This window comes from Camelina sativa, chromosome 11 (genome assembly GCF_030686135.1).
Source record: "Camelina sativa cultivar CO46 ecotype springtype chromosome 11, ASM3068613v1".
Classification (NCBI taxonomy): domain Eukaryota; kingdom Viridiplantae; phylum Streptophyta; class Magnoliopsida; order Brassicales; family Brassicaceae; genus Camelina; species Camelina sativa.
Window position 1 is genome coordinate 17,453,589 of NC_141890.1, and position 17,647 is coordinate 17,471,235.

General features: G+C 30.7%; 3 protein-coding genes and 1 pseudogene across 4 annotated transcripts; 1 reads left to right on the forward strand and 3 right to left on the reverse strand.

The window, feature by feature from the left end:
* Window positions 1-6,414: 6,414 nt before the first annotated feature.
* LOC104723758 (AT-hook motif nuclear-localized protein 20) lies at window positions 6,415-7,986 on the reverse strand. The gene has a single exon (XM_010442156.2). The coding sequence runs from the start codon at window positions 7,598-7,600 to the stop codon at window positions 6,749-6,751; it is 852 nt and encodes a 283-aa protein (XP_010440458.2). The 5' UTR covers window positions 7,601-7,986; the 3' UTR covers window positions 6,415-6,748.
* Window positions 7,987-11,257: 3,271 nt separating this feature from the next.
* Window positions 11,258-13,171, reverse strand: LOC104723759 (bet1-like SNARE 1-2). Its single transcript, XM_010442158.3, has 6 exons — window positions 12,978-13,171; window positions 12,648-12,798; window positions 12,114-12,170; window positions 11,965-12,024; window positions 11,799-11,884; window positions 11,258-11,666 (listed from the first exon to the last, which is right to left on the reverse strand). Exons 1-6 carry the CDS (start codon window positions 13,001-13,003, stop codon window positions 11,642-11,644), a joined length of 405 nt encoding a protein of 134 aa, XP_010440460.1. The 5' UTR covers window positions 13,004-13,171; the 3' UTR covers window positions 11,258-11,641.
* A 351-nt stretch (window positions 13,172-13,522) lies between these two features.
* On the reverse strand, window positions 13,523-14,115 carry LOC104723760 (uncharacterized protein At4g14450, chloroplastic-like). Its single transcript, XM_010442159.3, has one exon. It carries the CDS (start codon window positions 13,997-13,999, stop codon window positions 13,673-13,675), a length of 327 nt encoding a protein of 108 aa, XP_010440461.1. The 5' UTR covers window positions 14,000-14,115; the 3' UTR covers window positions 13,523-13,672.
* Window positions 14,116-16,373: 2,258 nt separating this feature from the next.
* On the forward strand, window positions 16,374-17,405 carry LOC104723761 (enoyl-CoA delta isomerase 3 pseudogene; annotated as a pseudogene). The gene has a single exon (XR_015571478.1). The product of XR_015571478.1 is annotated as an enoyl-CoA delta isomerase 3 pseudogene (transcript).
* The last annotated feature ends 242 nt before the right edge of the window (window positions 17,406-17,647 follow it).

Sequence of the window (17,647 nt, forward strand, 5' to 3'; positions counted from 1 at the left end):
CCTCCCGCGAAAAAGGGAGGAAAGTAACTGTCATCTTTATTTGACAGAGATAAACCGCCGAAACTGATCCTCAAAACATATGGAAAGGATTTGTCGGTCGGAATCAAACTCCTGATCACAAAATTGATCGGAGACAGAGGAAATGGCAAATGAAGAAGGCGATCGCCAACATGATCGCCTAGAGAGAAAAAAACCATTTTTCTTAAATTATTAATTAATTTTTGTTTATACATGAAATATATTTTCCAGAAATAAATATATAAATATTCTTAGTTAGAGATAAGTTTTTACTTTAATATACTTATTTATATTTTTATATTTTAAAATTATTATTACAATTATTACAATAGTCTAAATCTATATTATGCGCCACCAAAACTTTTTTAAAACATTAATCATTCTGAATAGTATTACAGGAGGTCAAACCCAGGACCAAGCAAAGAACTAGCTAGTCAACCAAGGACCAATATTGTCAAATTTCAAAAACGTTCCGCAACTTATTTATGTTTTACATGGAGTTAACCCGTCAAAACATCATCTTATTAGAATTCAAATACAATTTTACTATATGTTTTACTTTTACCACTTAAAATATGTTCTTACATCCAAAAATATATTATTGTTAAAGTTTGATCTTTAGCACCACCTATAAAATGACTTTGTGAACAAATTAAATCATTTTTTGTTCATTTACTTTCAATTTGACGTAGTTTCTTTTCACCACTAAAATTTGTTTGTGACAGTTTATATTACCACTAAAATATTTCTAAAATTGTTTACTCAAAAAATATTGAGGATAAAAAGACAAAAACATCTACAAGATTGCAATGAGTTTATGACCAACCCAATAAAATTTGAGAAATTGAAAGATAGTTAATTTGACATTATAAAAATAAAAATTGAAAATTATAAGCACGATGATATATGAGTCTTAGATAATTTAAAGATATAAAATATAAACTAAAAAAACAATTTAAAAATACTACAACATTAAAAATATTAAGAAAAAAATAAATATTGATTTTACATATCCTTAACTAAAAAAAATCAAAAGAATATAAATATATATTTTAAAATCATATCGAATCTTATTATATAAAGATAAAAATAAATTAAATAAAACAATCTAAAACTACTACAATAAATTATAAAATACAGTATTAGATAAAGAAGACGCATATATTAATCTTTCTTTTTTTCTTGGGTCAACACATATTAATCTTACCTATTCCAAATTGAAAAAAAAAAAAAAAAAACTAGGAGAAAATTTTGGTTTTAAAAAATAAGATAAATTTACCTTCCATTAAACCAGTTTTACCAATAGAACAAAGTTGAAAACAATATTTTTGAATAAATTATTTTGTTAGATGAAAAATATGAGGCATCTATGTTTATATAGAAGTGAGTATTGTTTTTAGAATTAATAATTTACTGTATATTTTTCTTAATCCCTTTTCTATTTTTTGTAGAATTGATTACTTGAAATTAAAATTTGTTTGTTTAAAACAAAATTGTTTTGTTTTTTGTCGTAATCTTTAAATCTTCTATTAAATATTAACTTTCACACATGTCAAAATCTTAATTTGATAACTTGACACGTGTCAAAATCTTAGTAATAGCTAACTTTCGAAATCCAACTTTATATAATAAGATTGCATAGATATAGGAGTAGTAAATATCAAAATATTTTACCTCTGTTTTATTGTAATTTCTTTCTTTTTTTTGCTTATATTTTGCTTAGTCTTTGCTTTTAAAAAAAATATTGGCAAGTTTTATATTTGGGTAATTCTAGAACAACTATAAATGTGTAATACAATTGTCAAATAAAATAAATTATCATAAATACTTGATAAACATACAATACAATATGGGCTAATATTTTGGGCAATTCTCAAAATACATTACAATATGGAATTATATTTTGTTCGAAAAGAGATTTAAATGGAAATAAAATTTAGTTGATAAAAATCAGATATGTGTAAGTAATATATATGAAACTGTGAAAAACAAAAATAAATCTTTAGTAATATTAAATTTTATACTACTAATACAAGAATATAATTAAAAGAATGAAATGGATTCGAAGACTGATTAAATTAGAACAAAGTAGTATTTTTCACTATAAAAATGGTTAGTAGGAGCAGTATGGAAGTAATATTAATTTCATTTCTTTATTAAGTGGTCCAAAATTCATTAATTAGGTTTAGTGGATGCCAATGTACACCACAGTTATTAAGAATGAAATTCTGCGTGGAAAAAAAAAAAAGAATGAAATTGCGGCTTTTGCAGCTTCCAAAGTGCATTACAACTTCATTGAAAAATGGCAAATCTATTTACATGTCATCCTCGGTTTTTTTTTTGGGTACATAGTTTCTTATTGGGTACATAGTTTCTTACAAAGAAAGATGTTTGTACAAAAGACCCAAGTGTTCAATTGTATTCATATAATTAATCAGAAAATAAACTGTTTAAATATAATCAAATTAAATAATAAAACATTTATTTACTTCATCCAAAGTTCAATGCATATCAAAATAGAAACATAAAATATGCATATTTATTCATATCTGTATTACACATTTAGTTTAAGCATATGCCTATTTGTTTGTTTTTCGCGTATCCTAAAACAATTTACTCCTAGGCATTTTCATCTTTTAATATATATACAACTAGAATTTGTACTTGCGTACGCGCGAGATTTTAATTGAAAATATTTCTTATCAATAGAAATTGTTGAACTCAAATATAATCATTCCAACTTTTGAGTATAAATATATAACTTACTTTACTCAGTGATATACAACATATATATTTTTAAAGATAATATTTCTTTGTTATATCTATTTGCGATTTTACATGGGATTTTAGTTAAAAAATTTATCAATAAAAATCATTGAATATGAATATAATTTGAAGATTAAAAGATAAATCTATATAAATACCATAATTATTTTACTAATTTATATATAACATATATTGTCTATTGTCGCAATAATATTGTCGACAATCTTCTAATCTTTTATCTTTAAAAGAGTTCATTCCATATTCATATCCCATAAAAACATAATTTAAAAATTTCTAACGTCAATATCGATCGTTGACCTAATTATAGAGACCATTTAAATATATCGATATCCTACATTAAATTCTAATATACAAAGTTTCATAAACAGTTTTACTGCTATGTTGCTATAATGAGAATAATATAATTTCAGACTAAGTCAAGAATGCTTAAATGATGAAACATTTAAACCCCACAATAAATATCTATTCACTAATCCAAGCTACATATTTTTCTAAAATCTCATATGTTATTTGCAGATGTTAATTTTGTGATGCAACCCCAGCTTCGTCTTCTAAAAAAAAAGCATAGTGTACTTTAAATATGTTGTTTTTGCCTATGTTTTGGGTTAAAAGCATTTGATAATATATATATATATATATATGTTATATTTGTTATATATGTTTTATATCATGTTATAAAATTGTAGCTCCAGTTGATAATAGACCTTATGAGATATTGTACACAAATCACAAGCCACTTTTTTTGTAACGGCTTGCATATCATTTTTTCTATATATCCTGACCATTGATTTTGTTTTTTTAGATAGATTATTTTTTCAAATTATTTTTCATAGTTTTTCCAAAAAAAAATGTGCCCCTGTATTTGTTTTAGATCAAAACTTTTAAGTTAAGTTAAGTTAAGTAATTAATCTTTTCTTTCTTATAAGTAAAATTTAATAATAAATCTTTATGGTATATGTTTCTTAGAAACTAATGTTTCACTTCAATTTTATTTTCATGTTTAGATTTTTATAAATACAATTACATAACTTGTTTTTTAACTCCACCATGCATTAAAATCTTACTTACATTCTAAATTTTGGAATATAATCATTTTTTGGTTATAATTTTAATAATAACATTATTACTAAAACAAATTTATAGTATTATTTTTACTATTTTAAAATTTTCATTTAATTTATTTAATTCATTTTTAGATAGTTATTATTTTTATTATTTACTAAAATATATATTATTGTTTATACTATTTTAAAATTTAATTAATTTTAGTTAATTCGTTTTTTATTTATTTTTTACTATTATTAATTATAATTAATAAATATGCAATGAATAAATATTAAAAATAGTATTTTTTATGCAAAAAAATTGATTAGGTTAATGCTGATATAGAGCAAGAAAAAGTGAGCAAAGTTAACTTTATATATATAGATAAAAAAATTTGCACGATTATATACAGATATAAATACTTTAATTGATCTTGCATCACAAAGTTAAAATAACAATATTAACATAGTATACATACACATGATATATTTAAGTGTACATACATATCTATATATATGAGGAACTTGTATACATAATTTGTACTGGTATAGAAAGATAAAACATACTCCAATAATTTGACAAAATATATATATATATATATATATAAACATAGTATACATACATATATTTATGTTTGTATGTCGTAAAACATATATAGACTTTGGTTTGAATAGCTAGGCTTGGTACATATACTTTCTTAGTTTCTCTTACGCATAATCATCTCGTAATTAACATGACTTTTTAAGCTTAATTTTAGTTTATAGAGTCAATAATGAAGTGCTAAATCACTAGAAACTTATATTGGCAGTACTTGACAATTATAGTTGATGGAGTAAATTGGCCTGATTATGTAACTAATGCTGTCCCTAAGCTTTCCGATGATGTGACCCCAGATGTTGTAACTTATACGATATAATATTCAAAAATATTTAAATTGTTTGGTTGAAAATATATATATATATATATATATTTAAATTGTATTAATAGAATAATTATATACGTCCCATTGGTTTGACAACTGACACGTGAATTCATGTGAAGATGTTTTGTTTCGCCATTTCTAGGATCCGACTTGACGTGATACATATGGTATCTACAAAGGAACTATAAAAAAATTATTAGTTTAATAACCAAAATTGTTAGATTGTCACTATTTTGGCTATGGCGGCAGTATTATTTGTTTAATTGGGATTTTATCTAGAATTTTAAAAACTTTATCATTTTTGGCTTTTCAAATTACACCAAAATAGTCATGAAAAACAAGAACTTGCATGTATTCTCCAGATAAAAGTTGTCCAAGTTTCACTAACTAATATGCAACATAAATGTTAAATTTTCTTATTTTATTCATTCATTATCTCTGTATTTTTGTGATATTTTTCATGACTTTATTTTATGAAAAAAGTATATAAAATCATAAATCAATAACAAAATAATTGAATTCAGTAAAAATCCTAGATTCTTTTGTTTTAATTGAATAACACAAAATTTTTAATGATGTTATAAAAGTTTGAATCCAATAACCCAAATTTGTTAAGATTTTAAATGATTTTTTATAAATCACAAACTAATAACACTAAACTTTAGCAGAGTTTAATAAAAATCTTGATCTAATAACAACTGATTCTACATAACATTTAAAGTCTTTAAGAATCTATTCAAATCTCAAACTAACAACCCCACTTATAAAAATTAATAAATTTTTCCGATTTAGTAGTAAAGAGTATTTAAAAAAAAACACTAAAACCGTTTTTGTCAAAAATTCTCAATGGTATATGATATATTTAATTTATAAATTAAAATCTTATACTATATCAAAACAAAGGGAGTCTTAACTATTAGAAGTTTATATATCAAGTTTTATTTGAAACAACATTCTAAAAATTGCAAATAATTACAATTTGTAATACAGTATATATCTAAGTGCATTAATTAACAACAATAAATCATATTTTGGTAATAACTTTTTCCTTTTTTGTTAAAGACTTTTAGGATCGTATAGTCACAACATAAACAATTTCATACATATATATTTGCGATTTTTCAATAAATAAGCAAATAAATATTTGCACAAAAAAAAAAAAAAGCAAATAAATAAGCCTCCTCAAAATCGTTCTCGCCAATAACGTCAACCATATTTTTTGGTTTATTCATGATTTTAACTTTCTTCATGTTTTGTGTCATTAATTCTTTGTTGGACTATATATAACTTACTGTATTAATTATAATACGTACACATAGAGAGTATATCCTTTTAGTTAGTCAGCAAAATTCTTAATAACCTCTCTCATTATTTAGTTTGTAAAGTCATACTAAACAATCTCCCAGTAGCATCATCACCCAAAGATTAAAGAAACGACCACAATGGACCTCTGGTAATGGTGTGCGCGCGAGTGCAACCTTAATTAGAAATATATATACTCACGCACGAATCAGAACTAATATAATATCGAAACGCACATATAAGCAATGCTCTCGATGTTCCTTCATCGTTTGAACCAGCAATAATATATATTAACTTATGACTTTTGTACCAATCAAAATGTAAAGTATCTAAAGATCACAAGTCACAACGGCAATTAAATGTATTGTAGTTAAATACTACTAAACAAAAACAAAAAGACAAACATTCTAATATACAATACAAATGTTTATTCGTTTCGTAGAAGAATACTGAACATACAAAAGTCCCTTAATCTCGTCTCTCTGTACCTTCCAAGCTCTATATTTCAATTCTCCATTCAGAACAAACAAAGCTTTGATAGTACTTATTTATTTTTCCAACAAGCAAAGCTTTGTAATAGACTAATTAATAACCTCAAATCACTTATATTCATATATATATATATATATATATTTATTTATATTTATATAGAATATTTAGAAACGGCTCACTGAGTCAGTATGGTGGTCGCGCGTGGACCCATGTATATGGTTCGTGCCCTAACTGACCAGCCCCATTTGGAATCAGATGCGGCGGCATATTGTAGCCTGGCCCTGACCCGGCCATCACAGATGGATCAGGCAGGCTATTACCGATTCCGGGCGGCGAGTCACCACCTCCATGAATCGGTCTTGAGCCTCCACCGTCTTCCTCTTCTTCCATGGGCAATCTCTCATAAGTAGCGTTAGAGAAAGTAGCAGCAATCACCATGACCGACCCTATGGCCAGGAGCGGTCCCACGACGCTACCCCCAACGACTTGACCCTGGACCCCGGCTAAGTAAACCGTTAAACCGGTTGACCCGGGTGGGGAAGGTCCAGGGAGGAAAGCACCGGTTAAGGATAAGATCTCAAACCTGCCTTGGAGAGAGACTACACCTCCGGGTGCGGCAGCTTGACGGAGGGTGACGTTAGCGACTGAGCCTGTGCCGCTGAGAACACAAACGCCGCGTTGTCTGCGTCTGGAGAAGTGAGCGATTGTGTCCGCAACGTCGCTTCCGTCGGAGATCTCCAGGACATGGCTACGGAGTGCGTTGGGGCTGTCTCTTGTCACAAAGATTGGAGCTTTAGGTTTGTTTTTTGATCCTGGTGGTCTTCCTCTTGGTCTACGGTTGACCACCTCAACTGCTCCTTCCCTAAGGTCGTCTTCTTCATCTTGGTCGTTGTCTTGGCTCTGATTCATGGCTATTCCAAGATCTCCTTTGCTAAGAAGACTTTGGTGATGATGGTTTTGGTGGTGGCCGGAGGAGGCTGAGTGGTCCACCATACCGGCTAAACCACTCTGGTTCGTCCACCAAGGGTTTGACATAATAATTGCTTCCCAAAAATTTGGAAATTTACTAAAAGAAAAAAAGAACAAGGAATTGTTAACCTGATGATTTTGCCTGAAAGGTCTCTAGGGTTCCAACTTTCCAAGGTCAAAAGGTGTATGTAGCTCTTTCTTGAAATTTTCTTTTCATTTTGATTTCTCTAATTTCATATGAAATTTGGAGTTGTTGATGATAAATAAATAAAGATGAAAAGGCTAAGGTAAGAGAATTAGATGCAAGTTTGGAATGGAACTGGAATCAAAGCAAAGAAAGGCTATTGAGACTTTGATTTTCTTTCCAAGAATCAAAATCTCTGAGAGAGAGAGAGAGAGGGAGAGAGAAAGTGGGCAATAATTAATTTTCCACAAGAGTTAGTAGTATTATTTATATAGAATCCAATAACGCAATACTATGTGTAGATTAAGACTGGACCCATTTATGAGTCTATTTTAAACCAACAGTGTAATTGGATACTGATTATGCCAAAGTCCTACGCTCCAGAAAGACCATATATAAACGGCATAACGTATTCGTATTTAATGAACTCTTCATATCATTTTCTATCAGAGCTTAGCTTGCAGATAAAAATATCAGTATACACACTCATATTAATTACTGAGAGGTTGCCTACACAACACAAGTCTTGGGTCTCCTTCCTTTTTGTAGTAATCACATATGGTGCAATATTTTAGGAGACCAAGCGAGTAAGAGAGTAAGAGACAGTATAAACAATTATATAACCTAGACAAACAAAAAAGGAAATGGGGAACAAGACCAAAGTGTTGTTCGTTTCTTTTTCCAAATGTTTGGAAAGAGATGAATGTATGGTGTTCGAGTGCCATGGCATCGGGAACTAGCTAGGATCATTTTCTTCTTCAATTTGAGAGTACTATATGTTGCAAAGTACATGTTGTGGCATTGTTTTGCAGCTTCACATACCAAAATGTAGTTATCTTTTAATAAATCGAGAAATAAATTAAAATGTAATTAATAGATTTAGCTTTGGAAATTAGGGTTGAGTGGGGCATAGTGCGCGTGAGCATTTGGGTGGTGGGGAGCACGTCATTTTCCCTTGCCCCGACGTCTCCACTCTCGACAACTCTCACCCTATTTCTATAATAAGATATGACTGATATTAAATACGTTTTAATAATTAATCCAATGTAACTTCTAATGTAATTTACCCAAAAAGTAACACTTCAAATCTAATATAAGTACTGTGTAGTGTACACACACTTGACATATTTTGTGTTTTAACATAAGTGGCTAATGGTTAAACAAGTCACTTAGAACTTGGTTTGATAATGATTGCATTAACGAGTTTGTATATAAAACCGGAGAGAGTTATCCTACCCTTTCATACTAGAATAAATGTCAGCTATAGCAAATTTTATTATTTTCTAATTTTTATCTCTACAAAATCAATAAAATTAATAATGTATTATGAAGAGGTTTTTAGGTTTTTCAATATATATGAAAAACTTTTAAACAACACTTATAATGAAATATACTAATATCAAAATACTATATTTTTTTTATAAGCAGATGATCTCGGATCAAAGTACTAATTAAACCATAATTCATATACTCTATTAAAATATGAATTTCGTTTGTCTAACCGCATATTTTAAAAGATGTGATATCTCTGACATATGGTCAGATCGAGCATGTACTTTCGAGTGTATACAAATACATATGTGGGGAGGTTAATAAACGAGTTGATGTTCTTGAGTTTCTTGTCTATCTTTTTTCCATCAACCATAGTGAAGAGGTATTTTATATAGGGCAAATATATGACCCAGGTCATGGAATCGCCAAATAGCTTCTAATAGGTATCACTTTTGCAGTTTTGCTAAGAGCTTCGAATACATACATGTCATAGCTGCAGGCGTGCTCCGATGTATGTATTATAGTTTAGTCGGTTCCTAACTAGTGGACATTAAACTAATTAAGAAGATAATTTGCGAGTCGATAGAGGAGGTAGAGCTCGAATGGAGATAATTACACCCATCAGTGTTTGTTCAAGAAAGCAAGTCAGTTACTAAATTTCTTTCGATTCGCTTTCTTAGAAATGATGATTTCGATTTACGTTGTACATGTGTTGCGACATGGTTGGTGATTCACTCCAAACAAAACCTTACACAACCGTGTAGCTCACCATTTTGTTCTTCAGCAAGTATATTCTTTTCTGTTTTTAACATCAATCGAATTATATTAATGGAATGAAATCCTAGTGGAGGAAATGTGAAATACAAGATTAAATGTAAAAATGAGGATACAAACAAATTATTTCTATGAATAGGTTCTTTAGCCAAAGTAACGGCTGCTTTATTTGCTTCTTTTGGTGTTATATGAAAGTGGGTGGAATGAAACTTTCTTTCTCTTCCAATAGTTGATTTCACGGATCTAATCGTGGAGAGTGGAGACGAAGTTCTTACTGTTTGCCATTTAATGATCCCGGAATAATTATATTCAAATTTAAAATAATACGTTATCTTTAATCACAATGCATTATAATGTACATTTTTCCGTGTGAATCCAAACATTTGTTTTTAATATAGCACTCTGTTGAATATATATATGTACCAGAACATGTGTTGATTTATTTTATTATATTTACTTTAAAGATCACATTCACATACAATAACATGGTACTTAACATATATTCTCTCTATTCTTAAAAATGATTTTCTGTGTTTTTAACACATATTTAAAAATAATTATACTTACTTTTTAAATCAGTTTATCTTATTTAATTGATTTAATGTTTCATTTGTTTCCTAATTAATAGTTGTATCAACACTACTTTTCACTTCACTATTACTAAAAGAGCCAATATAAAGTAAGCTATGTCTTAATTTTCAAATAAAACTATGTTACTCAAACAATTTTTTTATGAGAAATATATCAATTTAGAGTGTAAAAGATCGAGAAACAAAAAACCCAAAAAATTATCCAAGAAAAGAGAAAGTATAATATAACATAAAAAGAAAAAAAAAAATCAACAAGTTACTCGTTATTTGATAAGATAACAAAAATTTAATTGTTCTTTTTTTTTCTTGTATATTTTGTGCCTAAACCTAATATTATCTTCTACTCCCTTAGTTTGTATTCAAGTGTAGTTTAAATTTTTGACGATAATAAGATGCTAAATGATCATTTGACCAAAGAATCGTTTCAAAAATTTCATTATTTTACATAGCAACTTATTATTGACTCTCATATAGCAACTTATCATTCACTCTCACATAGCAACTTATATCAATCAGTCTTTTATTCAATAGTTGAGAGTGTAATCTACATAAATGAAATGTTACGATGATTTGACCGAGAAACCGAACCATTGGAAATGTACATGTCAACTTGTCAATAACAAAACCAAAAATATACTTGTCGATTATTGTCAACTTGTTACCTAAAGTGGAAAAAATCAAGCTCTTCGGCATAGTGTCCTCATTGTCCTGTCAACTTGTCCTTATTATTATTACTAGTCGTCCAAAATTTTTAACTCTTTTTCTCATGTACACAGTGTACAGTACACGACGGTATTTGCGCCTGAAAATTTTGAAAATTGGTTTGAAACACGAACGCCAAGTCAAGTCATCTGTTTTGTTTCTATTACAAGTGCTATATAAACTTTTTCACAGAAAACCTAATAATTAAGCTTATCAATCAATTAAGCTTTTTTGTAGACAAAATTGCTAACACGATCCAAGACCTTGTTTGTTTGCGATCAAATAGTTGACAAATCATAAAGAAGCTTTTGCTACATTATACATGAAATGACATGAGATGATATTGCATCAGACAAAAAAGTCTCTATCTAACATTTTTTTCTTTTTCTTTCGGTTAGTTCAGTAGTCTCTTCACAATCTCTTTCTTTGTCTTGTTTCAATATGGGTCCCTTGACTTTGGTTCACTGTGTCTGCATCATTCATTCATCAGGAGAAACCCAAAAAAGGAAGTGTAAATTATTCTGGATTCCCAGACGTCCAAACAAGTATTCTCATGTAACACTGTCTTTTTCTTGCATCCAAATTTCACCCTTTGATATAGTTTAATAGCCTGCAACATCCAAATGATTGTCAAGCCATTAGCATAATATAAGAATTCTGAGTTGAGAGTCAAAGAACAGAGACTTGAACCAGACCGTTAAAAAAAGTAGTATCTGTCACAAGTCAAAGAAGTGCACTTTACCTTATAAGGTAATACATGATCAAGAACAGGAGTACAAAATACGCAATGAGTTTGCAACTTTTTCGATTAGACTTCTTCTCAAAGACCTGTCGCGTTAAAGTCGATCCTTTATATAAAAGTTTGATTAACAAAACAAGCATAAAAGGTACGGTATCTATTTACATACCAACTTGAAACGGTTGATCGTTCCAGACATTACTCCCCTCGCGGAATCCATTTTGTTCCCCTAGACATATGACAACAAAATAGCTTAGAAGTAAAGTATATGACACAGATCTACAAAATGGAACATATGGAAATCAAACTTCAGCCTACCACTTTGTCAAGCAAGCGGTTATGACTCTCAACTTCTTCATGTATGTCTCCAGTCACCTGAAAAGATATTATTAACAAACTTACACATCTCAGGTAAGCTAAACCTGACATCTCAGGTAGAGAGAACATAACATCTAAAATGAAAAACAAAAAGGCATTTTTTTAAAAAAAAGCATTAGATCATAGCTCAATGCTCGTCGCCTCCAAAAGATTCAATCAGGGTTTAGAGTCATTGGAAAGATATTGTCACAAATTCAATTAGACTCTACACGTACTATTGAGATATTGTTGCCTCAACTTACATCTCAAGCAAGCTAGATCTCACAAGACAAGGAAGAGAATAACATTACAAAGACATTTTGATACTTTAGCAATGGTTTAAAGGGAATGTTCTCAATGAAGATAAAAGGTTAATCAAACAAGTCAAATCAAGAATCACGTAAGTGTTGTTAAACATATCTATATCCTAATGTTCATACACTTGTAATGATCTTTCGAATCTTTAAGTTGTAGAGATGAAAGAAAGAAACATACTCTCTTAAGAAACGAAACTCTGTCCTGAAGATTCTCCAAAGCTTCGTCGTTGTCACGTTCTTCATGAGGATACGAAGACGAAGCTCTCAATCTACCTTCTTCAAGTCCATCAAGACCATCAAAGAGTGACGATCTCGAAGCACGGTTCTCCCTGCAAAATAATCAGATCCAATTTTTTTCTCAAATCAATATCTAGACAACTGTAATTCGAAGTCTATATCAAAAAAATTCGAAAACTAAATCTCAGAAACGAAGGAATCTGAAAGATTTTTTGAAGAGATCTGGACAAAATTCAAAGGATGAAGAGGAAGAAGAGCTCAAAAATCAAACCTTCGATAGTTCATATCTCGAACCATCACTTTGATTCGTCTTCGCTTCTACTCTCTTACGAAGAACTCATCATCACAGAGGAATCAGAGCATTGCGTCGGGATTCTCGATTTTGATCCAATTCCATGAAACTTTTTAAGGTTTTTTTGGTTTGCGAGAAACGTACGGAAAGTTCATAACTGTGTTACAAGTCCCTAGAAGAAGAGACGAATTGAGAGCTTATTGGGCCTAATTCGGCCCATATGTCTCATTCGTTTTTTAGATAATGAAATTGATGATGGTTAACGTGTTAGGATAAGTAAACACAACTTGTTGATTCAGGAATATACAGTATAATTATTGTGATTCAAGATTGATCATCTGAAACGTCCAAAACAAGACAAAGATTGAGCATCCGATACATATTAATCAATAATAGATTAAACGACGGTTCACATTATTATAAAATTATCTGTAACGTTTGTCCAAAAAAAATAATGATATAAAATAAAATAAAATTATCTGTAACGAGTTCTCTTGACTAGTTAGTGTCGTTGCAAACAAAAAAATCTGAAGTATGCTCAATATCATTCATTATTCATTTAGTCCTTTTGTGTTGTTAGATTTTTACAAAACGTGTAAAAATTGTTAAGAGTTAAGACGCGTGTTGTTGTTGTTACACGGACAAGCTTCACATGTTGATGTTGTGGCTGGACGCTAAACCGAGATGAAAGGTAGGACAAACGTAGTCGGCTCGTATGAGACTGGCGACGCTGGATGTTTCCATTTCTTGAAAACCGGCGTCTTCTTCACCTCCTCTTCCCCCGGTTTCTCAGTCTTGTTCTGCGGCGGAGGAACATGCGATTGAAATTCGAAGGACGATGTTGGGGAAGGAGGAACCGGAGAGAGGAGAGGGATGACCACGTTCCAGTTACTAACCGACGATGGTTTAATCATTAAAGACGGACCTCGTCTTTGTAGCTGGCTACGTTGCTGATCGTTTCCAGTGGGGCAACTGGTTGTTCTTTGCATCCTGGACGCCATAAAGATTAGATTTGTGATCAACTTTGTTGGTAATTGAGCTTTTTTTCTTTTTTTTTTGATAGGAAGTGATTGAGTACTTTTTGTATCTGAACACAAATTATTTGTTGATGTTAGTGTGTGATATCTGATGTTTTATGTAGATGGTATATATAAGGTGAGGGCCTGATGAGGGGACACGACTTGTAACATGTTGACTGACTAAGGTACACGCTTGGGTTTGGTCAAAGAGTTGAAGAAAGAAAATTGAGCTGATTTGTCTTCCCTTTTTTTCTGTTTCTGTTTGGATTATTCTTTGACCAATTCATTTTTTGAATTTTCTCTTCTATTTTCTTTGTTGAAATTCTTTTTATATTTTCCCAAAACACATTTAAATTATGTCAATTTTTTTTATTAATCTAGATGACTTCGAAAATTATATATACTTATTTAAGCAATGTTGTTAGAAATTTAACCCTACTATCATGTGGCATTTTACAAAAATGTCATTGTATTTTAATTAATTTAATAACTAACCAAAGAAAATTTTATATTGGTTTACAAAATAATAAAATTATTTAATAGATTCTATTTATTTTTTACAGAAATCTTATGAAACAATAACAAACTATTTAGAATATTATAAAACTTAATTTTATCTATAAAACTAAGATTAAATATTTGCATTTTGAAATCATTTAATAATGACATATATTTCTTAAAACTAAAATACAACATTGCTTATATTTTAAAAATATAAAATATTATATCTAATTTATTGAATATTGTTTCACACTGTACATCGACGGAGTGACATCGTATTAAAATTGAAGAAATCACAAGTGTTAGATTTTATTCAATATAATATATACAACTAAAAAAAATATCAAAAAAGTTACTTTGAGATTTCTAAACACCACCGCTTCAATACGAGTTTTGTTTTATTTTATGAGTTTTACTAAATTTATATAATTTATGGATTGAGCATTGTATCATTTACTAGGTTCAAATCAGATTATGGAACAAAGTAAATTAAATGTAAAAAATTATAAACTGTATAGAGTAAATTAAATAAAAACTTCTACTATTATTTTATAACTAACAAATTACAGTAAAGTTTACGTAAACATTTCTCTGTGTTGTACAGCACGGGTAACTATCTAGTTTTATAATAAAACTTTATTGTTATAGTATTGTCATATTGCAAAATGCTAATGTTGTCATATTTTTACCATTCAATATTTTCATAAACATAGAGTGGTGTTGTACAACATTGGCTTCACTCTCTCGTACTTGTTGAACATATGTTCTACTGGATTTAGTATAAGCTGTGTGCCATGAGTGAATATGATGAATATGTATATACCATGAACCTGTTTAACAAAAAAAAATAAAAAAAAATAAAGCACTTTCTAAGTTCTAATAAGTAATAATAAGTACTAACCATGAACTTCGGGTTAGAAGAACCCTATACCCGGTTCGGACCGGACCTAGTTTAAAAATCTAATCCCAAGAAAATCATGTTCATCCACGCCAGGTCGGGCCGACTAGCATGATTCATGTAATGATATCTCTCTCACGAAATCAAGTAGTTTAGTGGTCCTGCTAATATCGTCATATTGTTCCTATCTGGAGTGAGACCCGCAAATTGCATATTATTCAGAAATAAATATTAAAACATCAAAATTTTAAAAATCGAAAGCATGGATTTTATCAATTATGTCGTTTAAATTTCGTTATCATTTTACGATTTCCTGCCCGTCTTTTCAAGTTCAATGCGACATGAAATCGTTAAGAGTCTGGTTTTATAGCATTCAACACCGGCTGATCCAATCTAGGTTTATAGATAGATACTGTTTTTTTTCCTATGTAGCGCGTGTGTATTTAATAGAAGAGTTGGTGGACAGATCTACCAACTGTTGTTTTCACAACTTAGAGTTAGTGAACTAATTTAACTAATCAAGTTGGTCTCTTACGAATATGTCCATTGTCTCCTGATGCTAAAATATAAATCCCAATCAAATCATGCCAATACGCTTGAAAATAATATTCATAGATAGATGTTCATATCAAACTAGTTATATAGATAAAAAAAATCTTACGTCTAGTTAAGTGTTTAACCACAGTGAAATTGTTAATCACCTGTCATTGGAAAAAATGATTTACGAAAGTTCTATACTCAATCACTCTTAGTTGTCGAAGGAGAAATTGGTAATCATCATGTACAAGAAAATAAACAATTCGAATTTCTTTTCAAGCAAGAAAATTACACATTCCTACACAAGTACGCATTGCCTCGTCGGCATTTATTAAACTATAACATGGTGACACTGACATCAAAATGGTTGGGAAGATTACCCAATTTAAAGACTTAGTGGCAAAACATGTCTAATAAATGTACATGTTGTGTCTCTTCTCGTTCCCCCTCCCACTATTAATTATTCAACTTCATTCTCACTTCAACATCACAGTTTTTTTTACCAACTCACTCCTAAATCCTTAACATACACACCATGTGTACGTTAGAAAAGCGTGGGGATCTCTTTCTCCTAACCCTAACAGGTGACGACGAGCACAGATTCCACCCGGATACTATCGCATCCGTTCTCTCGCTTCTCCAACAAGCCAAATCTCAGTCCACAAAGGGATCTGTCCTCATCACGACCGGTCATGGAAAATTCTTCTCCAACGGCTTCGATCTTGCATGGGCTCAATCCGCTGGATCCGGGGCCATAGAACGGATGCACCAAATGGTCAAATCCTTCAAGACCGTGATTGCAGCGCTCCTTGATCTCCCCATGCCAACAATAGCCGCCTTGAACGGCCACGCGGCTGCCTCGGGGTTGATGTTCGCGCTGAGCCACGACTACGTTTTCATGAGGAAAGACCGTGGGGTTCTATACATGAGCGAGGTGGACATTGGGCTGCCGGTGCCAGACTACTTCTCTGAATTGGTCGTGGCTAAGGTTGGGTCAGGTATCGCGAGGCGTGAGCTGTTGCTGAGCGGGAAGAAGCTTAAAGGAGAAGAAGCCGTGGCTCTTGGGATCGTGGACTCGGCGGCGCATGATAGTGCGGCAGGTGTGGTGGAGGAAACAGTGAACTTAGGGGAAAGATTGGCCGCAAAGAAATGGAATGGTGAGGTGTATGTATCCATAAGGAAGAGTTTGTATCCGGAGCTTTGTCGGATGCTGAACTTAACGGGCAATAACTTGGCAAGTCACAATCTCTAAGCCTCTTGGAAATATTCATTGTCTTATTGGAGAAAAATGTTTGAAAAAATGACTAATGCCCTACAAAAGTCAATGTGATCTATTTTCTAAGTATAAAGGATAAACTATAAACTACGTTTCTTTTAGTTTGTGACATTGTAAGTTTAAATAATATGGTCTTTTTTATTATTAAATTAAATTATTAAAGTAACAAACTTAAATAAGATGAGTCGCTGCCAATTAGACGAGAACCAAAAAAAAGTTTTAAATTATTAACACTAAAAATTATATATTTATTGCCAAACGTGAAAGAAGGTAAAGTGAGGATAGAGAATGTTTTGAGTAGGATCCCAAGGACGAGAGTCTTCGCGATGAGAGAGCAAGTGATAAGGCTGATACCGAGGCTAATGTATTTTAACCCGTCGAGCAAGAGTGAAGATACGGGAAGGTTTGAAGATGCATT

Excerpts from the sequence above, each read along its gene's own strand:
- LOC104723758 (XM_010442156.2), bottom strand. The coding sequence starts at position 7,600 with ATGTCAAACCCTTGGTGGACGAACCAGAGTGGTTTAGCCGGTATGGTG.
- LOC104723759 (XM_010442158.3), bottom strand. The coding sequence starts at position 13,003 with ATGGTTCGAGATATGAACTATCGAAG. Across the intron at positions 12,171-12,647 it reads GAGTTTCGTTTCTTAAGAGA|GTGACTGGAGACATACATGA; the intron begins GTATGTTTCTTT and ends ATATCTTTTCAG. Across the intron at positions 11,885-11,964 it reads CGATCAACCGTTTCAAGTTG|GTCTTTGAGAAGAAGTCTAA; the intron begins GTATGTAAATAG and ends TTAACGCGACAG.
- LOC104723760 (XM_010442159.3), bottom strand. The coding sequence starts at position 13,999 with ATGGCGTCCAGGATGCAAAGAACAACCAGTTGCCCCACTGGAAACGAT.